At 34.1% G+C, this 18,040-nt stretch overlaps 3 protein-coding genes across 4 annotated transcripts; 1 reads left to right on the top strand and 2 right to left on the bottom strand.

Moving 5' to 3' along the window:
* Positions 1-799: 799 nt before the first annotated feature.
* On the bottom strand, positions 800-4,892 carry LOC111687523 (hormone-sensitive lipase). 2 transcript variants are annotated; one of them, XM_046955697.1, is made up of 5 exons: positions 4,520-4,892; positions 2,471-4,427; positions 1,395-2,090; positions 1,156-1,281; positions 800-1,093 (listed from the first exon to the last, which is right to left on the bottom strand). In XM_046955697.1, exons 1-5 carry the CDS (start codon positions 4,564-4,566, stop codon positions 911-913), a joined length of 3,009 nt encoding a protein of 1,002 aa, XP_046811653.1. In that variant the 5' UTR covers positions 4,567-4,892; the 3' UTR covers positions 800-910. The 2 variants fall into 2 exon arrangements, with proteins under 2 accessions (XP_046811653.1, XP_023305729.2); XM_023449961.2 differs by having other exon boundaries at positions 2,471-4,435; positions 4,520-4,891.
* A 473-nt stretch (positions 4,893-5,365) lies between these two features.
* On the bottom strand, positions 5,366-16,021 carry LOC111687534 (small subunit processome component 20 homolog). Its single transcript, XM_023449975.2, has 5 exons — positions 15,863-16,021; positions 10,348-15,724; positions 8,134-9,974; positions 7,413-8,072; positions 5,366-5,902 (listed from the first exon to the last, which is right to left on the bottom strand). Exons 1-5 carry the CDS (start codon positions 15,905-15,907, stop codon positions 5,468-5,470), a joined length of 8,358 nt encoding a protein of 2,785 aa, XP_023305743.2. The 5' UTR covers positions 15,908-16,021; the 3' UTR covers positions 5,366-5,467.
* A 673-nt stretch (positions 16,022-16,694) lies between these two features.
* Positions 16,695-18,008, top strand: LOC111687528 (mitotic checkpoint protein BUB3). Its single transcript, XM_023449966.2, has 2 exons — positions 16,695-17,066; positions 17,127-18,008. Exons 1-2 carry the CDS (start codon positions 16,866-16,868, stop codon positions 17,913-17,915), a joined length of 990 nt encoding a protein of 329 aa, XP_023305734.1. The 5' UTR covers positions 16,695-16,865; the 3' UTR covers positions 17,916-18,008.
* Positions 18,009-18,040: the final 32 nt, after the last annotated feature.

Below are 18,040 nucleotides of genomic sequence, written 5' to 3'. Positions count from 1 at the left end.
ACAGTCGTGTGTGATTAAGTGCACCTGTGATATTCTAGTCTGAAGTCAACTTTATAGTTTTTTTTATTAATAATTCTTCATAACTTATAGTCTATAGTCTTATTTATAATATAAACTGTAGACAAGTTGTTGCTTGTTGCTTTTTTGTTGTTGCTGGGGTTGACAGCCCTTGGCCGAATAATTCGGGTCATTCCGGTAAGTAGAATCGACTGTCGGGGAATGTGTAGACAAGTTCAATGACTTGGCTGTGGCCTGTGTCAATAGTCAGTGAATAATGCGGACTGTACTTTAGTCTACATTATAGTTTAGTCCAGAGTCGACGATAAGCTTATCACTAGTATGGACTTAAAGACTAATCAATAGTCTGAGCTAAAAATAAGGTAATAATAGAAAACTTTTAAGATTTTATAATTTTGTTATTATATTTTTAATATATTTGTATAATTTATAAATATATTATTTTTTAAAATATTTTTTATAATGTTTTGAAAAAAAATCAACAGATAAAAAGAAAATTTGAAAATATGTTTAATATCGAAAAAAAGCTCTTATAAACTAATGTTATAATAACAAAAACAACATAAGTAATTAACAAAATACAGTAGAAATAGCCAATATGGTAAAACATAAATAAAATCAAATAATATTTGAGCATTTTTTTGTTTTTTTTTTTTTTTGAAAAAATACCTAATTTTTATATTTATATAAAAACGTTTCCAATACAAATAAGTTTATGCAAAAAATTTTGTTGTTTGGTGTTAAACACTTTTCATCAAATTTGTATAAATTTATCGTAAATTTGTGTAAGTGTAAGTTTAAAATTACAAAAAAGCGCGTGTAGTTTAAAATTGAGTTTTTGCGTTTTTTTTTTCTTTAATAAATATATAATTTAGTGCAACAATAACTAATTTTATTTATTTTCTGTTGTACAGTTAGTTAAGGACTCCTTAGTTGAACCGTTAGAGACTGTTGTGGGGGTAGTGATGGTGGTGGTGGTGGGTGAGATTTTTGTGGGGTTTGTTGTGTCTATTTCCAAAAGTTGTTTCAATAGATTAATACAAATTTTGGAACCTTCCATGGCTTCATTAGAGAGCTAATGCAAATAAATTAAAATAATTTATTTTTATATTTAATTTAGAGTTGAAAATATCTTACCATTGTAAAATTTAGAAAACCATGTGGTAATCCCTTTAAAATATCCAAAGTAACTGGTCTATTAAGTCTTTTTAATTTTTTGGCAAACATTACACAATCATCCAAACAAGGATCCATTTCTAAAGTCTATCGGAAATAAAAAAAAAATTATTCACGGATTTGAATTAAAACTATAGAGTAAACTAGTCTAGACCATAGGCTAAACTATTGTTAAGATTATAGGCTTGACGTCCACTTACCAATATCTTAGTATTCGGCATTTGTTTTAACCACTCGTCACTGGCATAGTAAGGCGATAAAAATGGATCTTTAGGTATTTGAAAAGCAAACTCTGCACTAGGGCTACGTGCTATCAGTGCATCCATATTACGTAAATCTTGTAAAGGCTTTTGACCCTCAACTCCATCACTTTTGATCTCATACGATTGTGTGTAACGATTAAGGGTATTCGAAATACTGTTAACGGCATTATTAAATCTGCCCTGTATAGTTTCTAAAGCTATAGCCTCTTTGCTGGCCTCAACTAAAAGATTCTCTTCGCTTAGAGTTTTTGCCGGCATAGTTTGTAAATCGTCTTCTGAACCCGCAACGTAACCACTCTTCACGCCGTTTACATCATTCGCCTCCTTAGCCTCTTCGGTAGAGCCATCCACTATATAGGAATCCAAAAAACGATCTATATATTGTTCAGAATCGGAATTTTTATGTGCCGGCACCACGGGATAATGTTCTATGGGCTGAGAATCATCTTCGAAGGAGAGACATGAGCTATTGTCATCGTCCTCTATGGAGGGCAGATCGGTGTGTTCAACAGTTTGACTGTGATAAGAGGCACTGGCAAAAGTATTTTCTGAACTATCTTCGGTTTCCTCCTCAGCCATTTCAATGCCCTGGGAAATTTTAGAGTTGCCCTCGTGATGATCTGTGTTGTGGCACTAAAAAAACGAATTTTGTTTAGAAATTAGAAAGTTTATGTTTAGTTCCAGTTCAGTTTTAGTTCAGTTGTAATTCAGTTCCTATTTAGTTTTGTTCAGTTCTAGTTCAGTTCTAGTTCAGTTCTAGTTCAGTTCTAGTTCAGTTCTAGTTCAGTTCTAGTTCAGTTCTAGTTCAGTTCTAGTTCAGTTCTAGTTTAGTTCTAGTTCAGTTTTAGTTCAGTTCTAGTTCAGTTCTAGTTCAGTTCTAGTTCTAGTTCAGTTCTAGTTCAGTTCTAGTTCAGTTCTAGTTTAGTTCTAGTTTAGTTCTAGTTCAGTTCTAGTTCAGTTCTAGTTCAGTTCTAGTTGAGTACTGTTAAAATTTTAGTTACATTTTAAATTACCTTAATCTGTTCCCATTTGGAATTTTCGGCCGCAGAAGATAGGGGACTTTTGGCATTTGAGGTGCGTCTAGAAGACATATTACTCTCTGGATGTTCCAAATGCAGTTTATAATGCGGCTCTTGTTCACAAGCCTTGCGTATTTCCTTTATCAATTCTTCACTCTTAGAGTTTTCAGTTAAAACCTCCGGACTGGGGGCAGCATAGGCTCTAAGGCAACGCATCATAAAGCCGAAGGGCAAAAGAGGATCCATTAGGCATAACAAACGAGCTGGACTGGGTACAAAGGATATAAGAGTGGGACAATAGGCCAAAAATAAACCATCTGGCACACGCACACCCTGTTCAATACACTTGAGAGCTAAAGCTATGCAAAGATTGGCACCTGCCGAATCACCAGCCAATACGATACGTTCAGCAGTAGTGCCCAAGTATGAGTAATTTTTCAACATCCAACAGTACGCATAGAAAACCTCTTCTATGGCCCGCGGAAATGGAGCCTCTGGAGCCAAACTATAGTCCACCGATAATATGGGACAATCTAAGGCCACTGCCCAGTCTCGTAGATATAATTCGTGAGATTTCGATGATTGCGCCACAAAACCACCACCGTGACAGTGAAATAATAGACAGGGACTGCGTGCAGGCAATTTACGCCATCCCCTATAGCCACGCGAACCCAAACCAACCATACCCTCACGGCGATGATAACTAAGTAAACGCACTTGTATGGACAAACCAGGACCCAAATGGCTACTGGGCACTGGTATATCAATAAATTCTTCTTTTTCATTATGTTCTTTAAGGTTTTCCTCTTCTTTGACGTCTTTTTCTTCTTCTGGTTTAGGGGATTTTTGTGCCTTAAACTGCAACGGCTCTGAGGGTATTTCAATAATTTGATTAATTTTTATGGAACTACCCACTATACTGGGTATTTTATGCATTAGTTCCGATTCGGAGAGAAACCAAAATGATTTACAAAAATCGATTTTGGCATTTTGTGACAAATTCACTATACGACGAGCCCTTAGCTCGGGATTCAGCAAATATTTACCGCTAGTCCAAACACTGCGGGTAGTCTTCAACAAGGCGCCATCATGATCGGGAGCATAAAACGTCTCCGAAAACCCGGCCATACTAATGGAGATAAAACGCAAAACTCCACGTATGGAGTCGCCATATTGGAAACCCAAACAACGGCCATAAAAACAATACTGATTAATGGTCTCGCCCATTTCGAATAGCTCCTCGGCCGAATGTTTGCCACAGGCAAATAAGTCACCCGAATCCTTGGACCAGTCATGCAATATCAACAAATGTTTGAGACAAGTGCACAAAGAAGACAACAGCTGAGAACAGGCCTCCACCTCCTTCATATAGAATTTCTTGCGAAAAAACATGGTGGAACGGGAAGCCAAGAGATTTTTACAAATACCCAAACCATATTCTATGCAAGAGTCATTAACCGAAATAAAACTGCGGTAACCATTGCCGGGTGTATGTTCATCAAAATCGTATTTATAGGCAAACGCTTCTACCTGTTGCACCAAATCATGGGAAAGTAAAATGAAATCCTGCCAAGCCACCAAAGCAGCATGTAAACGTTGCCCACGCTCGGTGACATCATCTTTAAAGAACTCCGCTTGCTCTTGACAGGCTAATAAGAGTTCACGGTACAAAGGTTTCATATTAGGTGGGGGTGAGGGTGGTAAGGTTGTTGGTGTGGGCGGCTGCTGAGAGCCAGAAGCTTCTGCAACATCTTTATTATCTTTTAAGTGACCATTGCATTGATTTGCCTCATCTACGACTATATTATCGTTGTTGTTTAGAGTTTCTTTGCCTAAAATTTCATTTCCATTTTGTGTTAAATCGACTGCATTGGGTGACAACGTTTGACTCTTGAAACATTGCATATTATTCATAAAATAACGAAAATCTCTCTTATTATTGCAAGCAGCTCTAAATAACTTGAAAACAATAATTTATTTAAAATATACCTATTACTTATTATTCTAAAGAAAAAAGTTATTATTAAAATAAAAAAAACTCACCCAGCCAGTTGTCGATGATGATGATGATGTTGATGGACATGTATCATACAGCAAAGTATACCACCTTAAACAACTATTTACGGTTCGACTAACAAATGAACGTTTTATAAAAGCCACTTTCTCTTTTCATTTATTTCCAAATGTATATACACAAAATTTTCAATTAATTTTAAACAATTTTACTTAATAATTTTAAATAATTTTCTATAAAATTTATTGCGTTTTCGCTCAGAAAATTGACATCACTTCTGTTCTATACGGATGAGGAATCACAAAAAAACAATAAATACAAAAGGAAAAAGAGATTCTCACAGAAAAAAAATCCAAATGACAAGTAGTAGCAGCAACAACAAGACAACTTATAACATTGACAAGAGCAGCACTAAGAAAAAAAACAATGTTAAATCATAACAGACTTTATAAAATGTAAAGGTATGTGTAGATGTGTCAATATATAATAAATGAATCATTCACTATAAACTATTAGCCAGTGTATATGTTAACATATGTTTATATTACCGTTAACAGTATAACAATAAAGGAAAATGTATACAAAGCGTTAATTTAAAATTTTTATATTTGTTTTGTTTACCATAATTGTTGTTGTGTGTCGGCGATTTTGTGACGCATGAATAGCAACAGGTGTTACGTTCAAGGGAAATACGTTTGATATTGTAATACAATTATTGTTTATATTTATTAGGGGATAATTCAAACAACAAATATACAAATGTTATTGTTTTATCAGCTAAAACAATATAATTATCAAAGGCAATCATCATAAATACAGGGAAATTAAAATAAACTCAAAAGATTGAATTTTAAAAATAAAACAAAAGCTTTTTTTAAATTTAAATTTTATTTTAAAATGTACTTTTTATATATTTCTAATAAAAAAACAACTGTATCTATTATAAAGTAATTTTACAATTTACAAACTAAAACTGCTTAAAACAAATCCTCTTCAGCTTTACGTTTTCGTTTCTTTAGCTTTTGTTTAACATCAGCCGTTTTGCCACGTATTACACTGGCCTTTAGTTTCTTTGCCGATTTCTTACGTTCCTGTACGGCCACCTTACGTTTGGCAGCCCTTACAGGATCGTGAATTTTCTCTTGAGCTATAAGCTTTCTACGTTCCGCTCGACGTACCATTAATTTCATTTGAGCTGCGGCTCGTAGTTTGTCATAAACATCTGAACCCATACGTTTACGTAGACGACTGCCAACACGTAGCGCCAGCTGACGTAATTCTGCATCAATATTTTGATCTTCTTCGGACATTTCGCGTACAAGAGCGGAGAGGAGCGAAGGTCCTAATAATTCTAAAGTCTCGACGCTTAGCAAAGTGATGAGAGCTTCAATGAGAGTGAAGAGGGCAGTACGCTTAAAAAAATAACGTAAAAAAGTTAAAAATTAAGTATTGAAATAAAACTTAAGAAAAAAATTTAGTTTTTAGTGAAAATTTAAATTTTTAATAAAATATTGTTGGGAAATTTTGTATTTTTAGTAAAAATTTAAATTTTTAATTAAAATTCAAAAAAAATCAAATTTAAGTAATAAAATCCATTTTTATGTTAAGTTGTACTTTAGTCTTAGTTCTTTTCAGTTCTAGTTCTAGTTCTGTTCTAGTTCTGTTGCAGTTCTGTTTTAGTTCTATTCTAGTTCTGTTTTAGTTCTCTTCTAGTTCTGATCTAGTTCTGTTCTAGTTCTGTTCTAGTTCTGTTCTAGTTCTGTTCTAGTTCTGTTCTAGTTCTGTTCTAGTTCTGTTCTAGTTCTGTTCTAGTTCTGTTCTAGTTCTGTTCTAGTTCTGTTCTAGTTCTGTTCTAGTTCTGTTCTAGTTCTGTTCTAGTTCTGTTCTAGTTCTGTTCTAGTTCTGTTCTAGTTTTGTTCTAGTTCTGTTCTAGTTCTGTTCTAGTTCTGTTCTAGTTCTGTTCTAGTTCTGTTCTAGTTCTGTTCTAGTTCTGTTCTAGTTCTGTTCTAGTTCTGTTCTAGTTCCGTTCTAGTTCCGTTCTAGTTCTGTTCTAGTTCTGTTCTAGTTCTGTTCTTGTTCTGTTCTAGTTCTGTTCTTGTTCTGTTCTTGTTTTGTTCTTGTTCTGTTCTTGTTCTGTTCTAGTTCTGTTCTAGTTCTGTTCTAGTTCTGTTCCAGTTCTGTTCTAGTTCTTTTCTAGTTCTGTTCTAGTTTTGTTCTAGTTCTGTTCTAGTTCTAGTTCTGTTCTAATTCTGTTCTAGTTCTTTTCTAGTTCTGTTCTAGTTCTGTTCTAGTTCTGTTCTAGTTCTGTTCTAGTTCTGTTCTAGTTCTGTTCTAGTTCTGTTATAGTTCTGTTCTAGTTTTGTTCTAGTTCTGTTCTAGTTCTGTTCTAGTTCTGTTCTAGTTCTGTTCTAGTTCTGTTATAGTTCTGTTATAGTTCTGTTCTAGTCTTGTTCTAGTTCTGTTCTAGTTCTGTTCTACTTCTGTTCTAGTTCTGTTCTTGTTCTGTTCTAGTTCTGTTCTTGTTCTGTTCTTGTTCTGTTCTTGTTCTGTTCTTGTTCTGTTCTTGTTCTCTTCTAGTTCTGTTCTAGTTCTGTTCTAGTTCTGTTCCAGTTCTGTTCTAGTTCTTTTCTAGTTCTGTTCTAATTCTGTTCTAGTTCTGTTCTAGTTCTGTTCTAGTTCTGTTCTAGTTCTGTTATAGTTCTGTTATAGTTCTGTTCTAGTTTTGTTCTAGTTTTGTTCTAGTTCTGTTTTAGTTCTGTTCTAGTTCTGTTCTACTTCTGTTCTAGTTCTGTTCTATTTCTGTTCTAGTTCTGTTCTAGTTTTGTTCTAGTTTTGTTCTAGTTATGTTCTAGTTCTGTTCTAGCTCTGTTCTAGTTCTTTTCAATTCTGTTCTAGTTCAGTTTTGATAGATTGATTACTCACCATACTAGTACTATGCGGAGCTTTAGCCACTTCCTTATTAATAAGAAATCTTATATTTTTTATCAACCAATTAAGATTTATCTTTGTCAAAGACTCTTTATTATCTTCCTGCACTTCCTCCTCCACTTCCATCTCACGTTTAACCTTAAACGGTACCTCTCTCAACATAGTGGCTACGTAAAGGAATATCTTAACGATTTCATCAATCATAGGCTGAGCCGTATCACCCGGTATCATTTGCGCGCATAAATCCAAAACCAATGATTTAATATCATATTCAGGATTCAAATAAATGAAATCCATTTTAATGCGTTTCTTCTCATCTTCTTCGCTAACAATTTGTGACAATTTGCGGCCAATTAAAGGCAGATCAAAGCCACTAATAATGTGGCTAATAATTTTCGCAGCATTACAACGCACCCAATTGTGTTCGTGTGCCAAAAGACGTTGCGATTCATAGGCCAGTTCATCTATAAGATTGCTAATCTCATCATTTTTAAATAATTCCTCCGAACAATAGTCGAAAATTTTCAATAAACAATATTGCATTTGTATGAGTTCATGATCTAGGGCTTTTTGTTTGAGCAGCAATGCGGCTTCGTTTTGTTCATCATCGTTGTGTAAAATATTTTGTACTTCATTTTCTAGATTTATCGTGGTCTGTAAGAAAGTTAGAAGTTGTTAAAATCTATGATGGGAATTTGTGTTTTTATAAACTTACCTTTTTGGATTTTTTGGCTTTCGGTTTATCCAAATCTTCAGCAGCTAAGGCATGAGGTGCTCTAACAAATCTGCCCGGTTTTGAGGAATTTGTACTCATACGTCCTATTAGAATGGGCAGCAGTAGTTTTATTCTAGGAGCAAATGATTGTTTTTCAGCCATTAAGAATCTAGAACATAAGGCAGCTGCCATTTCTCTTACGGAGGGTTTATTTTCAGCATTGAAAAACAATAGAGTCATATCGAATAACTGCTGACGATCGGCCTTTTCTAATCTACCAATCATAATCTCTATGCAATTAGCCACAGCTTTGCGACACTCTGGTTCCTCATCGTTAACCAAACGTGAACCCAAAGAAAGATATAAAAACTCAGCTCTTTTGGATAAAATTGTTAACGGAAACTTTTTGATAATTGTACATAAAAATTCTATAGCTGAGAGCCGACCAGCGGATAAGGAGTAGCACAATTGTACGGTAAAGAATTTAACAATTTGATCTACACGCTTATGTAAAGGATATTCCATAACATATGTAGTTAGCAAATTCCGGGCCTCATCTCTAACATAGTCCGAGTGTGAGGTAATAGACATATCACCTATTCTTTTCATTATATCATGCATGGCTTTCGATTCAATTTTACGCGTTAACATGGCCTTGAGTAAGTTAAAAGTCATATTTTGATTTTCACCCTCATGTAAGTCCTGTTCTATATACAGCACCAATTCATCTATTTGCTCTTCGGTTAGATTATAATATTGACATTTGCGCAGCAGAGCAACAATGGCTTTAAAAGCGGATTTCATTAATTGGAAATTGTCTTCTTGTTTAGAGGCTCCAAAGGTAGAGAAATTCTTAAGAATTTCAAATATTCTCTCCACCACTGCCTTAATATACTCCGGCTCCTCCATATTACTCAATTTATATTCCTCCACCCATAAAGTGGCAAAACATTTCAAAGCAAAAGTGGTTACTCTTATATGAGTACTTTTCAAAGAGTCTTTCAATAGCGGCAGTATGGGATTGAGGAAGGGTGGATAATCTACCTCCACAAGTTTTTTACGTTTCAAAACTATATGCAACATTTCCAAACCAAATTCTATTAGGATATGAGCATTAGCCTGGGCATTTGTTTTTACTTGTTTATTAACCGCACCCGATCTATTGCGTGGCACTGGTTGTATTATAAAACAATCAGGTCTTGCTCTTCTCATTTTCTCTTTTTCCTGTTCGCTCAGTACTCTTCTCTGAACGCCCGGCAATAAATCTGTTATACTCTCAGACATCGTGCCATAAATGAAAATCAATAAACTTTCTCTTGATATATGAGGATTTTCCACCAGACCATTGACAATTTTAGCAAATGCTTCTTGTATCTTTAGAGTAAGTTTACGCGATTTTGATTTAGCCAAATGATCTTTGAAAGGCATAAGTAAATCCAACAAACAGATCTCACGTATATTGCGTGCTATTATATGCAACACCAGGAAACTTTTAGCACTAGGTTTAGCTTCTGGCGTATGCGAAGTCAACTTATCTATTTCCTTTTCAGCACTTATCTCGCCGAATATATCATTTAAGGCCACTTCTAAGAGATTATGCAAACAGCTTTCTATATCTTGAGGCTGTAGGCAATCGCGTAAAGCATCCAAAACTCCATGCACAGTAACCGAAAGTACGTGGACTTGGAAACCTCTCGTTAGCAAATTTTGTAAATGATCCATTAACATGGGTAAATATTTAGAGCCCAAACACAACATGATTTTCTTTAATATATCACGGGTCAACATGCGCACCGATTTTAGGGGAGAACGCAAAAATGTACAGACTTTCATAAACACACCTAAAAGAAATATATAAAGGAAATATTTAAACAATTTTGAACTGAACATGTATTTTACATCTATTCAAGATTAGTTTTGATCTAGTTCTGTACTTGATCTACTCTTGTTCTGTTCTTGTTCTGTTCTTGTTCTGTTCTTGTTCTGTTCTTGTTCTGTTCTTGTTCTGTTCTTGTTCTGTTCTTGTTCTGTTCTTGTTCTGTTCTTGTTCTGTTCTTGTTCTGTTCTTGTTCTGTTCTTGTTCTGTTCTTGTTCTGTTCTTGTTCTGTTCTTGTTCTGTTCTTGTTCTGTTCTTGTTCTGTTCTGTTCTTGTTCTGTTCTTGTTCTGTTCTTGTTCTGTTCTTGTTCTGTTCTTGTTCTTCTGCTTTAACTCACCTGGCAAACTGGTATCCATTAACTCTTGAGGTAATTTCTGCATTAATTTTACCAAAGCCAAACCAATTGGTACCCTCAAGATTTCCTCCTCTTCACGCTCCATGCTCAGACGTTTGCGATTTACTTTATGTTTAATATCATAAGAAGATTTATCCGTTATGGAACGATTTAGGGTGGGTATTAATATGGTGGTTATGGTAGTTAACACTTTTTTCGAGGCATTTGAGGGTAATACTGTGATTTTATTTAAACAAGGCTCCTGTTTAATAATGGGTTTGCTGTTATTGTTTTCTTCCTCATTATCATCTTCATCATCGTCTTCTTCGTCATTTTCTTGTTTTTCTAAAGCTTGTTCTAAAGTTTCTTCTTCATGAGCTTTAGGTTTATCCTCATCGTCCTCTTCTTTTTCGTCTTCTTCTTCCTGTTTTAGTTCCTGTTTAACTTTTAGCTCTTCCTCTGGCTTTGAAGTCTTAATATCCAACTCCAATTCTTCAGCCTTTTCTTTGATAACATTCTTAAGCTTCTCCAAAGTTTGTTGATCTTTTTGCGCCAGCGATAGATCATAATGGAAAGCATCTAATATTCTTACTACTATGCGTACACATTGCTTTTGATAGTCATGGGAGAGACGCATTTTCATAAGATAATAACGGAGTATGGAATGATAATGCTGCCAGGGTAATAGTTGACATACTATGCCCACTGTTTCTATGGCAGCATCTATTAGGGTGTGTTTACTGGCATGTTGTTCTTGCAGTAGATAACGAGAGGCTAGGGGCAAAACAAATTGGGTTAGAGTTCTTACGCAGGGAGGCTTTTCCAAAGAGGCAGCATATGAATTAAACTTGAGTAAAGCTCTACCATGACGATGGGACTGCAAATGTATCATATTTTCAAAGAAATCTACTTCAACATCCAGTTTATCGCCTAGACCATGAAGATCTTGTAGAATTTCATGCGACTCCGGACATTCACGTGCCATTTCACCCAGCAAACGTATGCCTTCATTGCGCACATTTTCATGAGAATCCTTAATAACACGACGTATGAGATTAAGGAAAACATCACCCACTAAATAGTCTATTTGAGTTTTATCACCAGAATACTTTTTAGCCAAATGAGGCAGCAATAACTTAAGACTTTCACTGGCATTGTCACGCAAACCCATATCTTTGTCATGCCGTAGGAAATAGAAACAATTGTAAATAACCAAAATACCCAAATCCAAATCAACACCCTGTTGGCTAACGGTTTGTTGTTTGATTTCCTTGAAAGCCTCCAAACGTTTTTCATAATCCGGTTGCTCTACCCAACGTTTATCCCAGGAATTTAGTAATAATATAATTCGGGCCAATGATTTCAATTGTTGTGTGTTTAGAGAGGAAGGATTTTGTTTGTATTTTATCCTGGCTATATCGGCTATTAGATCACACAACTGTTTGCGAGCACAAACCTCTTGAACCTGTTCGAATAAGGGAGCTATTTTGCGTATATATAGTTCAGGACGCTCTAGTCTTTTGATTAGATTTGCCAGAGTTGTTATAACTTGTGCCACCACTTCATTGGAGCTTTGAGTTTGTGTCTTAGCTATGAGTATGGGTAGAAGCAATTGCAAGAGACTGTCACAGGTATTCGGTTCTGTAACATGTTTAGTCAACAGCGACAAAACATTCAAATCACGTTTATCCAATTGTTGTTTTGAACCTTTTGTAGAGAAATTCATTTTCAAACGCTGCAACAGCTCAGGAATATAAGGCTTAACCAGCTGCAGGCCTTCATCAGCAAATTCTAATTCATTTTCCGAGGCCACTAGCAAACGTTCTATCAAAGCCATTATGGGTTTACGCACTAAAGCCTTAGATTTTTCATTTAACAACAATGATATAATAAAATGGAAAATGTTCTCTTGTTTGTGGGGAGGAATTTGATTTAGGAACTTGAAATGTTTAGGTTTTTCACCCCATAACAGCAATAGTTTTAGCAAAACCGTAGGCGAGTGTATACTTTCAACTGGCAACTTCTCCAGCGAGGGATAAACGAAAACCTCACTTAAGCATTTAATCAAATCCTCAGACCATTCAAAGTCTTCTATATGCTCAAAAAAGTTATAAACACTTTGCAGACAATTGTGTTTTAAATTTCTAAAAACCAAAGGCATTTTGGGATGAATTAATGATGAATCCAAGGAAAACACTTCATTGCAAACACAACCAATAAAAACCAATAGTTTAAGCATATAATAATGAAACTTTTGCTGCATAATGCCACCAAATTCTTTACGTATCAGCTCCAGTAAATTAACCACACTTTGCAATTTCTTGGGAGACCATACCTGTTGAATATTAAATTGTTTTTGTACTAGGGTAGGTATTGCTAGAATATCGGTAGAATCTTGGCAAAATTCTCCATACAAACCAAAGGCCATTTGTAAAAACCATTCTATCTCCTCAAGACTACATTGAGCTAAAAATCTTAATATTATAGATTTTCTTTGCTGAGGACTTAAACCCTTTTGAGAGCCTTTAGTAATCATTTTGCCATAGAGTAATCTAAGCAAAATTTCCATAAATTCTTGTCTATGTTCCAGGGAAACTGTATCCACTTTAAAGTTGATTAGTTCATCTTTGAATTTCTTTTCATCTAACATATTGTAAAGTAAATCTTTATAGGGTATTAAAGCTTTAGATTTATAAGAAAATAAACAATCTAAAGCGGACTTTTGTAGCTGTTGATTGGAGCCTTTTAGTAGGCGTAGATAGAGGCTTTTAAGTTCTGTTTCCCGGTATAAAGCACGAGGATTTTGATGTGCTGCAAAGACAGCCAGTTGGGTTTGTAAAGTTTGTAAAATAGATTTAATGTTAGAGGAGTCTAGTTTATTAAGATGTTTTGTTTTCTTTTTAAAGCTGGTGGTCTGCTGCTGTGTTGATATGTGCTCATTATCTTCTTCCTCTATTTCGTCTATATCCAAAGAGTTTTCGTTTTTTATAGACAAATCCCAAGAGTTTTCTTTGCTCTCCAATTGCTGCTGATATTCATCTTCCACAAATTTCATAAACATGCTAACCAATTCACGATTTTTCAATTCCACTAATTTACCAAATTGAGGCAATCTTTGCCATAGTAAATTTCTATAGTTAAACAACTGTTGTTGGCTTAACTTTGACGGCTGATGTAAACTCAATAAATCATTTAAGGCCTGAGACTGCCAAGTTTGTGTAACAACTAAATTTGGATTATTTTTGCTATTTTCATTATCTATATTATCTTGTGTTGATTGTAGTTTTTCCTGATAAATTAACCAAAATTTGCCCACATCCAATTGTTTAGCATAATCTTCTAAAAGTTTTAAAACTGGCTCCCAAACATATTTGAAATTATGATACAATAAACCCAAAAGAAAACGTACACAATCTTCTTTATAGAAATCTTCCTTAAATTGTTTAAATAACTCAGCTTGGGTTTCTAATTTCTGCACCAGCAAAACCTGTTCCCGATAGTTATGTACCGTGGGTTCTATCAACTCCGCTTGATAGAAAATATGATAAGGTGTTTGTTGTTCTTGGGCCTTAAACATTAGAGATAATGTATGAGCAGCTAGCAAACGTTTTTCATGATCATGATGTGCCAAAAACTGAGCTAAAGTTAAGCGTATTTCAGTATTTCCATTAAACATTTGGGGGTAGTTAAAGATTAAAAGATTTAAAACTTCCAAACATTTTAAATTGTTACAGTTTTGTATCAAAACAGGCGTTAAAGTGTTAACAGTTTGAGCGTTTAAGTTAAAATTCATTTGTACATATATGGTTACTATAAGACACAGTAAATTTAGTTGATTTTCTTTAGCATTGTTCTCCAGATCTTTTAATATACTTTGTATTAGAGCACTTAAAGGTTTTTTTAATAACTCCTGCTGCAAACCCTTCAAATGAGGAGCTATTAGCAACATTAATAATTGCTCTTCCATTTGTTGTTGATTTACTTGAAATTTTTTCAAGTTTTGCTCTAGTTTTTTTAAAGTTTCAGCAGATTTTACTTTAATATCTAAAGGCTGCCATTTTTGGGCACTTAAAGCATTAAACTGTAAAGGCTGTCTCTTTAAAAGTACATCCGCTAAAAGCTCAAAGGCTGGCTTATCATAAAACTCCTCAAAATGCTGCACTAAACTAGGCAAGATAAAGATTTCAAATTGCACATGTGTAGTCATTTGTTTAACAAATTCAGCATAAATTTCACGTTCCTTAATGCTTAAAGATTTCTTCAGCAAACGGCTGGTATCCAATTGAGTGACCAAAGAAGAACCCGATAACAAAATGCAGCTAATAATGTGGGTACAAGTTCTTAAAGCTTCGTAACAAACAGCAACATGTTTACCCGCTACATCTACTAAGTGTAACAGACAGGGTACAATAACATCCATTTCGGCTAAAAAGCGACATTCTTTAAACTCCACCACTTGCAGGAATATACGGCAAAGATTTTGCAATTTGGCAGGATTTAAACAATTCTTAGAAACTTCACACAATTTCAGCCAAAACAAAGACATTTGTTGGGGTTGTATAAACTTAAGTATCTGGCTAATACAGTGTTCCACTATATCATTTAGCAGTTGGCTTTGTTTGGTTTTAATTTTCTTATCCTCTACCAAAGATTCAAAAATAAACTGCAAAAAATCACCCGCTATAGAATGGAATTGTCCTTTAACACCGCGCATTATCTCGAACAGCAAACGACCACAACCCTGAACACTTTCCACCTGTTCGCGTACTATGGTCACTAATATAAATTCCAAAAATTTGCCATAATCTCGCACATCTCGAGCAATAAAAGAAAAACATTCTACCGCAAAATTGGTTACATGTTCCTCATAACGTCTCTCATCCAATAAAGGTAGAATACAATTGAACACCACCCCTATGTTTCTTTTCAAATAAGGCTTAAGAGCCTTAAACAAATAAGCCAAACATACTAAAGTCCATTCCAGTTGTTCAGCATCTTGGGTATTTAGCAAACATATCAAACGATCCAATACCCTTTGGAAATAAGGATAGAATTCTTCTCTTAGATCTCTGGCCAAAACATACAACAGCTCCAGCAAGGGTTGTAATGATAGATTAGTAGCACAAGCCAACTTCTCCAATAGCAAGTCCACCACAAAATCTTTTTGATGTAAAAGTTGCGGTAATGTCACAACCTTGATGACTTTACGGGAAAATAAAGAATATTCCTCGGATAGATTTAAAACCATCCATTTTTTTAAAGTCTGATGGAAAAATGTTTCATTTTCTTCCTCCGGCAGTTCCTCGTTTTCATGGCCTATATGGTATAAAGCCAAACGTCTTAGATCGATTTCATTAACCCGATCTGCAAAACTTTTGAACTGAAAATATTAAAACAATATTAAAATTTCATATAAAACTCCTTCTTCGAATCGAACATCACTATTTCATAAAAAATATTTTTCACAATTTTTTTTTTTGAGACTAAATTTTTCTTCTTCAATTTTTGCTTTAATTACCCGGAAGGTGTTTGAATTTTTAGTTTTTTGTTGTTGCTCCGCCATAGTTTTATAAAATTTCTTAACACTTTTTTTATTTATAATATATTTTCTTTAATTTTTGTAATAAATTTTAATATTTTTCTACAAATTTCACACGTGCGTCCACATTTTTCAGCAATTGCTTGAAAATAATATAAATATTTTGACAGTAGTGCAACAACACGTGCACAAAGCAAAATGTAAACAAAGAAAATGAGAGCAAAAGAGTGTAAATATGGCCACAGGGTTGTTATAAAAAAACATAAACAAATAAAAATAATGTTGCCAGATTGAAGAAAAAATGTAAGATTTAGCAAAATAAGGGAAGAAAATTAAAATATTTTGGTAATAGCTTGTTTTTTGCTTAAATTTCAATTGTTTACCAAAATTTTAAGAGTCATTTTTAAAGAATTATCCTAAAAGTGCAATTTTATACAGAAAAAGTCTAAAGAAGAAAGTTTTTTATAAAACAAAACAAGGCACTTTTGTATGTAAAACAGTTAAATAAAGACCCTTTCTCTTTAGAAGACTGTTATTGTACATTTTTTTGACATTTCTCAGTTTTTTTTAAGAAATAGCAATATAGAAAGTATTTATTTTGATACAAAAACTAAAATTTTTATTATTGTTATTAGATTTTATTCTGTTACTTTTATAGGTTGTGCATAATTGTTTTTATAAAGAAATGTTAAAATTTTCATTAAAACATCAAGAATCTCTTAATAAACACCTTAAACATAATGGCAACTCTCTGTCTTATTTCAAAATAACGTTTTTGTTATCATTTCTCTGTGAATAACATTTGCCAAACAGACATATGTTTGCAAATACGGCAACTTTTGCACTAATTTGATTACGAAAATTAAGAAAATGAAAGAATTAATAAAAATTACTATACAAAGTAATTGAAAAAAGCGCAAATATTGTTTGAAAGCTGCCAAAGAAAAAAAAGAAATAAAATTAAGAAAAATCACAAATTTAAATGACGAAAATGAGACCAACAGAGGTTAAACTTAATAATGCTCCCGAGGATTTAATATCTACAGTTAGATTCGGACCCAAATCCAATCAATATCTAATAGCTTCATCTTGGGATGGCACCGTGCGTTTCTATGATGTAGTCAACAATGCGGTAAGGCAGAAATTTGTACAGGGAGCGCCGGTATTGGATGTAACATTTATGGTGAGATTATGGAAATATTAAATATATTGGGATTTATTAGGAAACTTTCTTTGTTTGCAGGATGTGGTACATGTGGTAAGTGGCTCTTTGGATAATCACTTGCGTTTATATGACGTTAATACACATACGGAAAATATAGTAGGTTCACATGACGAACCTATACGTTGTGTAGAACATGCTGAATCAGTGAATGGTATATTGACCGGCAGTTGGGATAAAACTGTTAAACTATGGGATATGCGGGAGAAACGTTGTGTAGGCACCTATGAACAGGGCAATGGCAAAGTCTATTCCATGTCGGTGAATGATGAGAAAATTGTGGTGGCCACCTCTGATCGTAAGGTTTTAATATGGGATTTACGTAAAATGGAAGAATACATGATGAAAAGAGAATCCTCTTTGAAATATCAAACACGCTGCATACGCCTGTTTCCCAACAAAGAAGGCTATGTTATGTCATCCATTGAGGGTCGTGTAGCAGTCGAATATTTAGATCCCGATCCAGAGGTACAAAAACGTAAATTCGCCTTTAAGTGTCATCGCAATAAACAAGATACCGTCGAGCATATTTATCCCGTTAATGCCATTAGTTTTCATAATGTTTACAACACTTTTGCTACCGGTGGTTCTGATGGTTATGTCAATATCTGGGATGGTTTTAATAAGAAACGTTTGTGTCAATTTCATGAATATGACACATCGATTTCATCACTTAATTTCAGTCATGATGGCAGTACTTTAGCCATTGCCTGTTCTTATAATGATGAATTGGATGTACCGCCAGCTAGTGTACCCAATCCGGTAATCTATGTACGTTATGTTACTGACCAGGAAACGAAACAAAAGTAAATTTGTGGTATTGATTTGAGAATGTACTTTTACATGTTTTTTTTAATATTTTTTTAAGTTTAATAAATAAAATTTAATGTAAAATTAAAAAAATGGTTTATTTTTATAAAATTTTATGGATTTAT

The sequence above is a fragment of the Lucilia cuprina genome, chromosome 6 (genome assembly GCF_022045245.1).
Source record: "Lucilia cuprina isolate Lc7/37 chromosome 6, ASM2204524v1, whole genome shotgun sequence".
Taxonomy (NCBI): Eukaryota; Metazoa; Arthropoda; class Insecta; order Diptera; family Calliphoridae; genus Lucilia; species Lucilia cuprina.
Note: the sequence above shows the minus strand (reverse complement) of the source record. Positions and strands in the feature narration are given on the sequence as shown.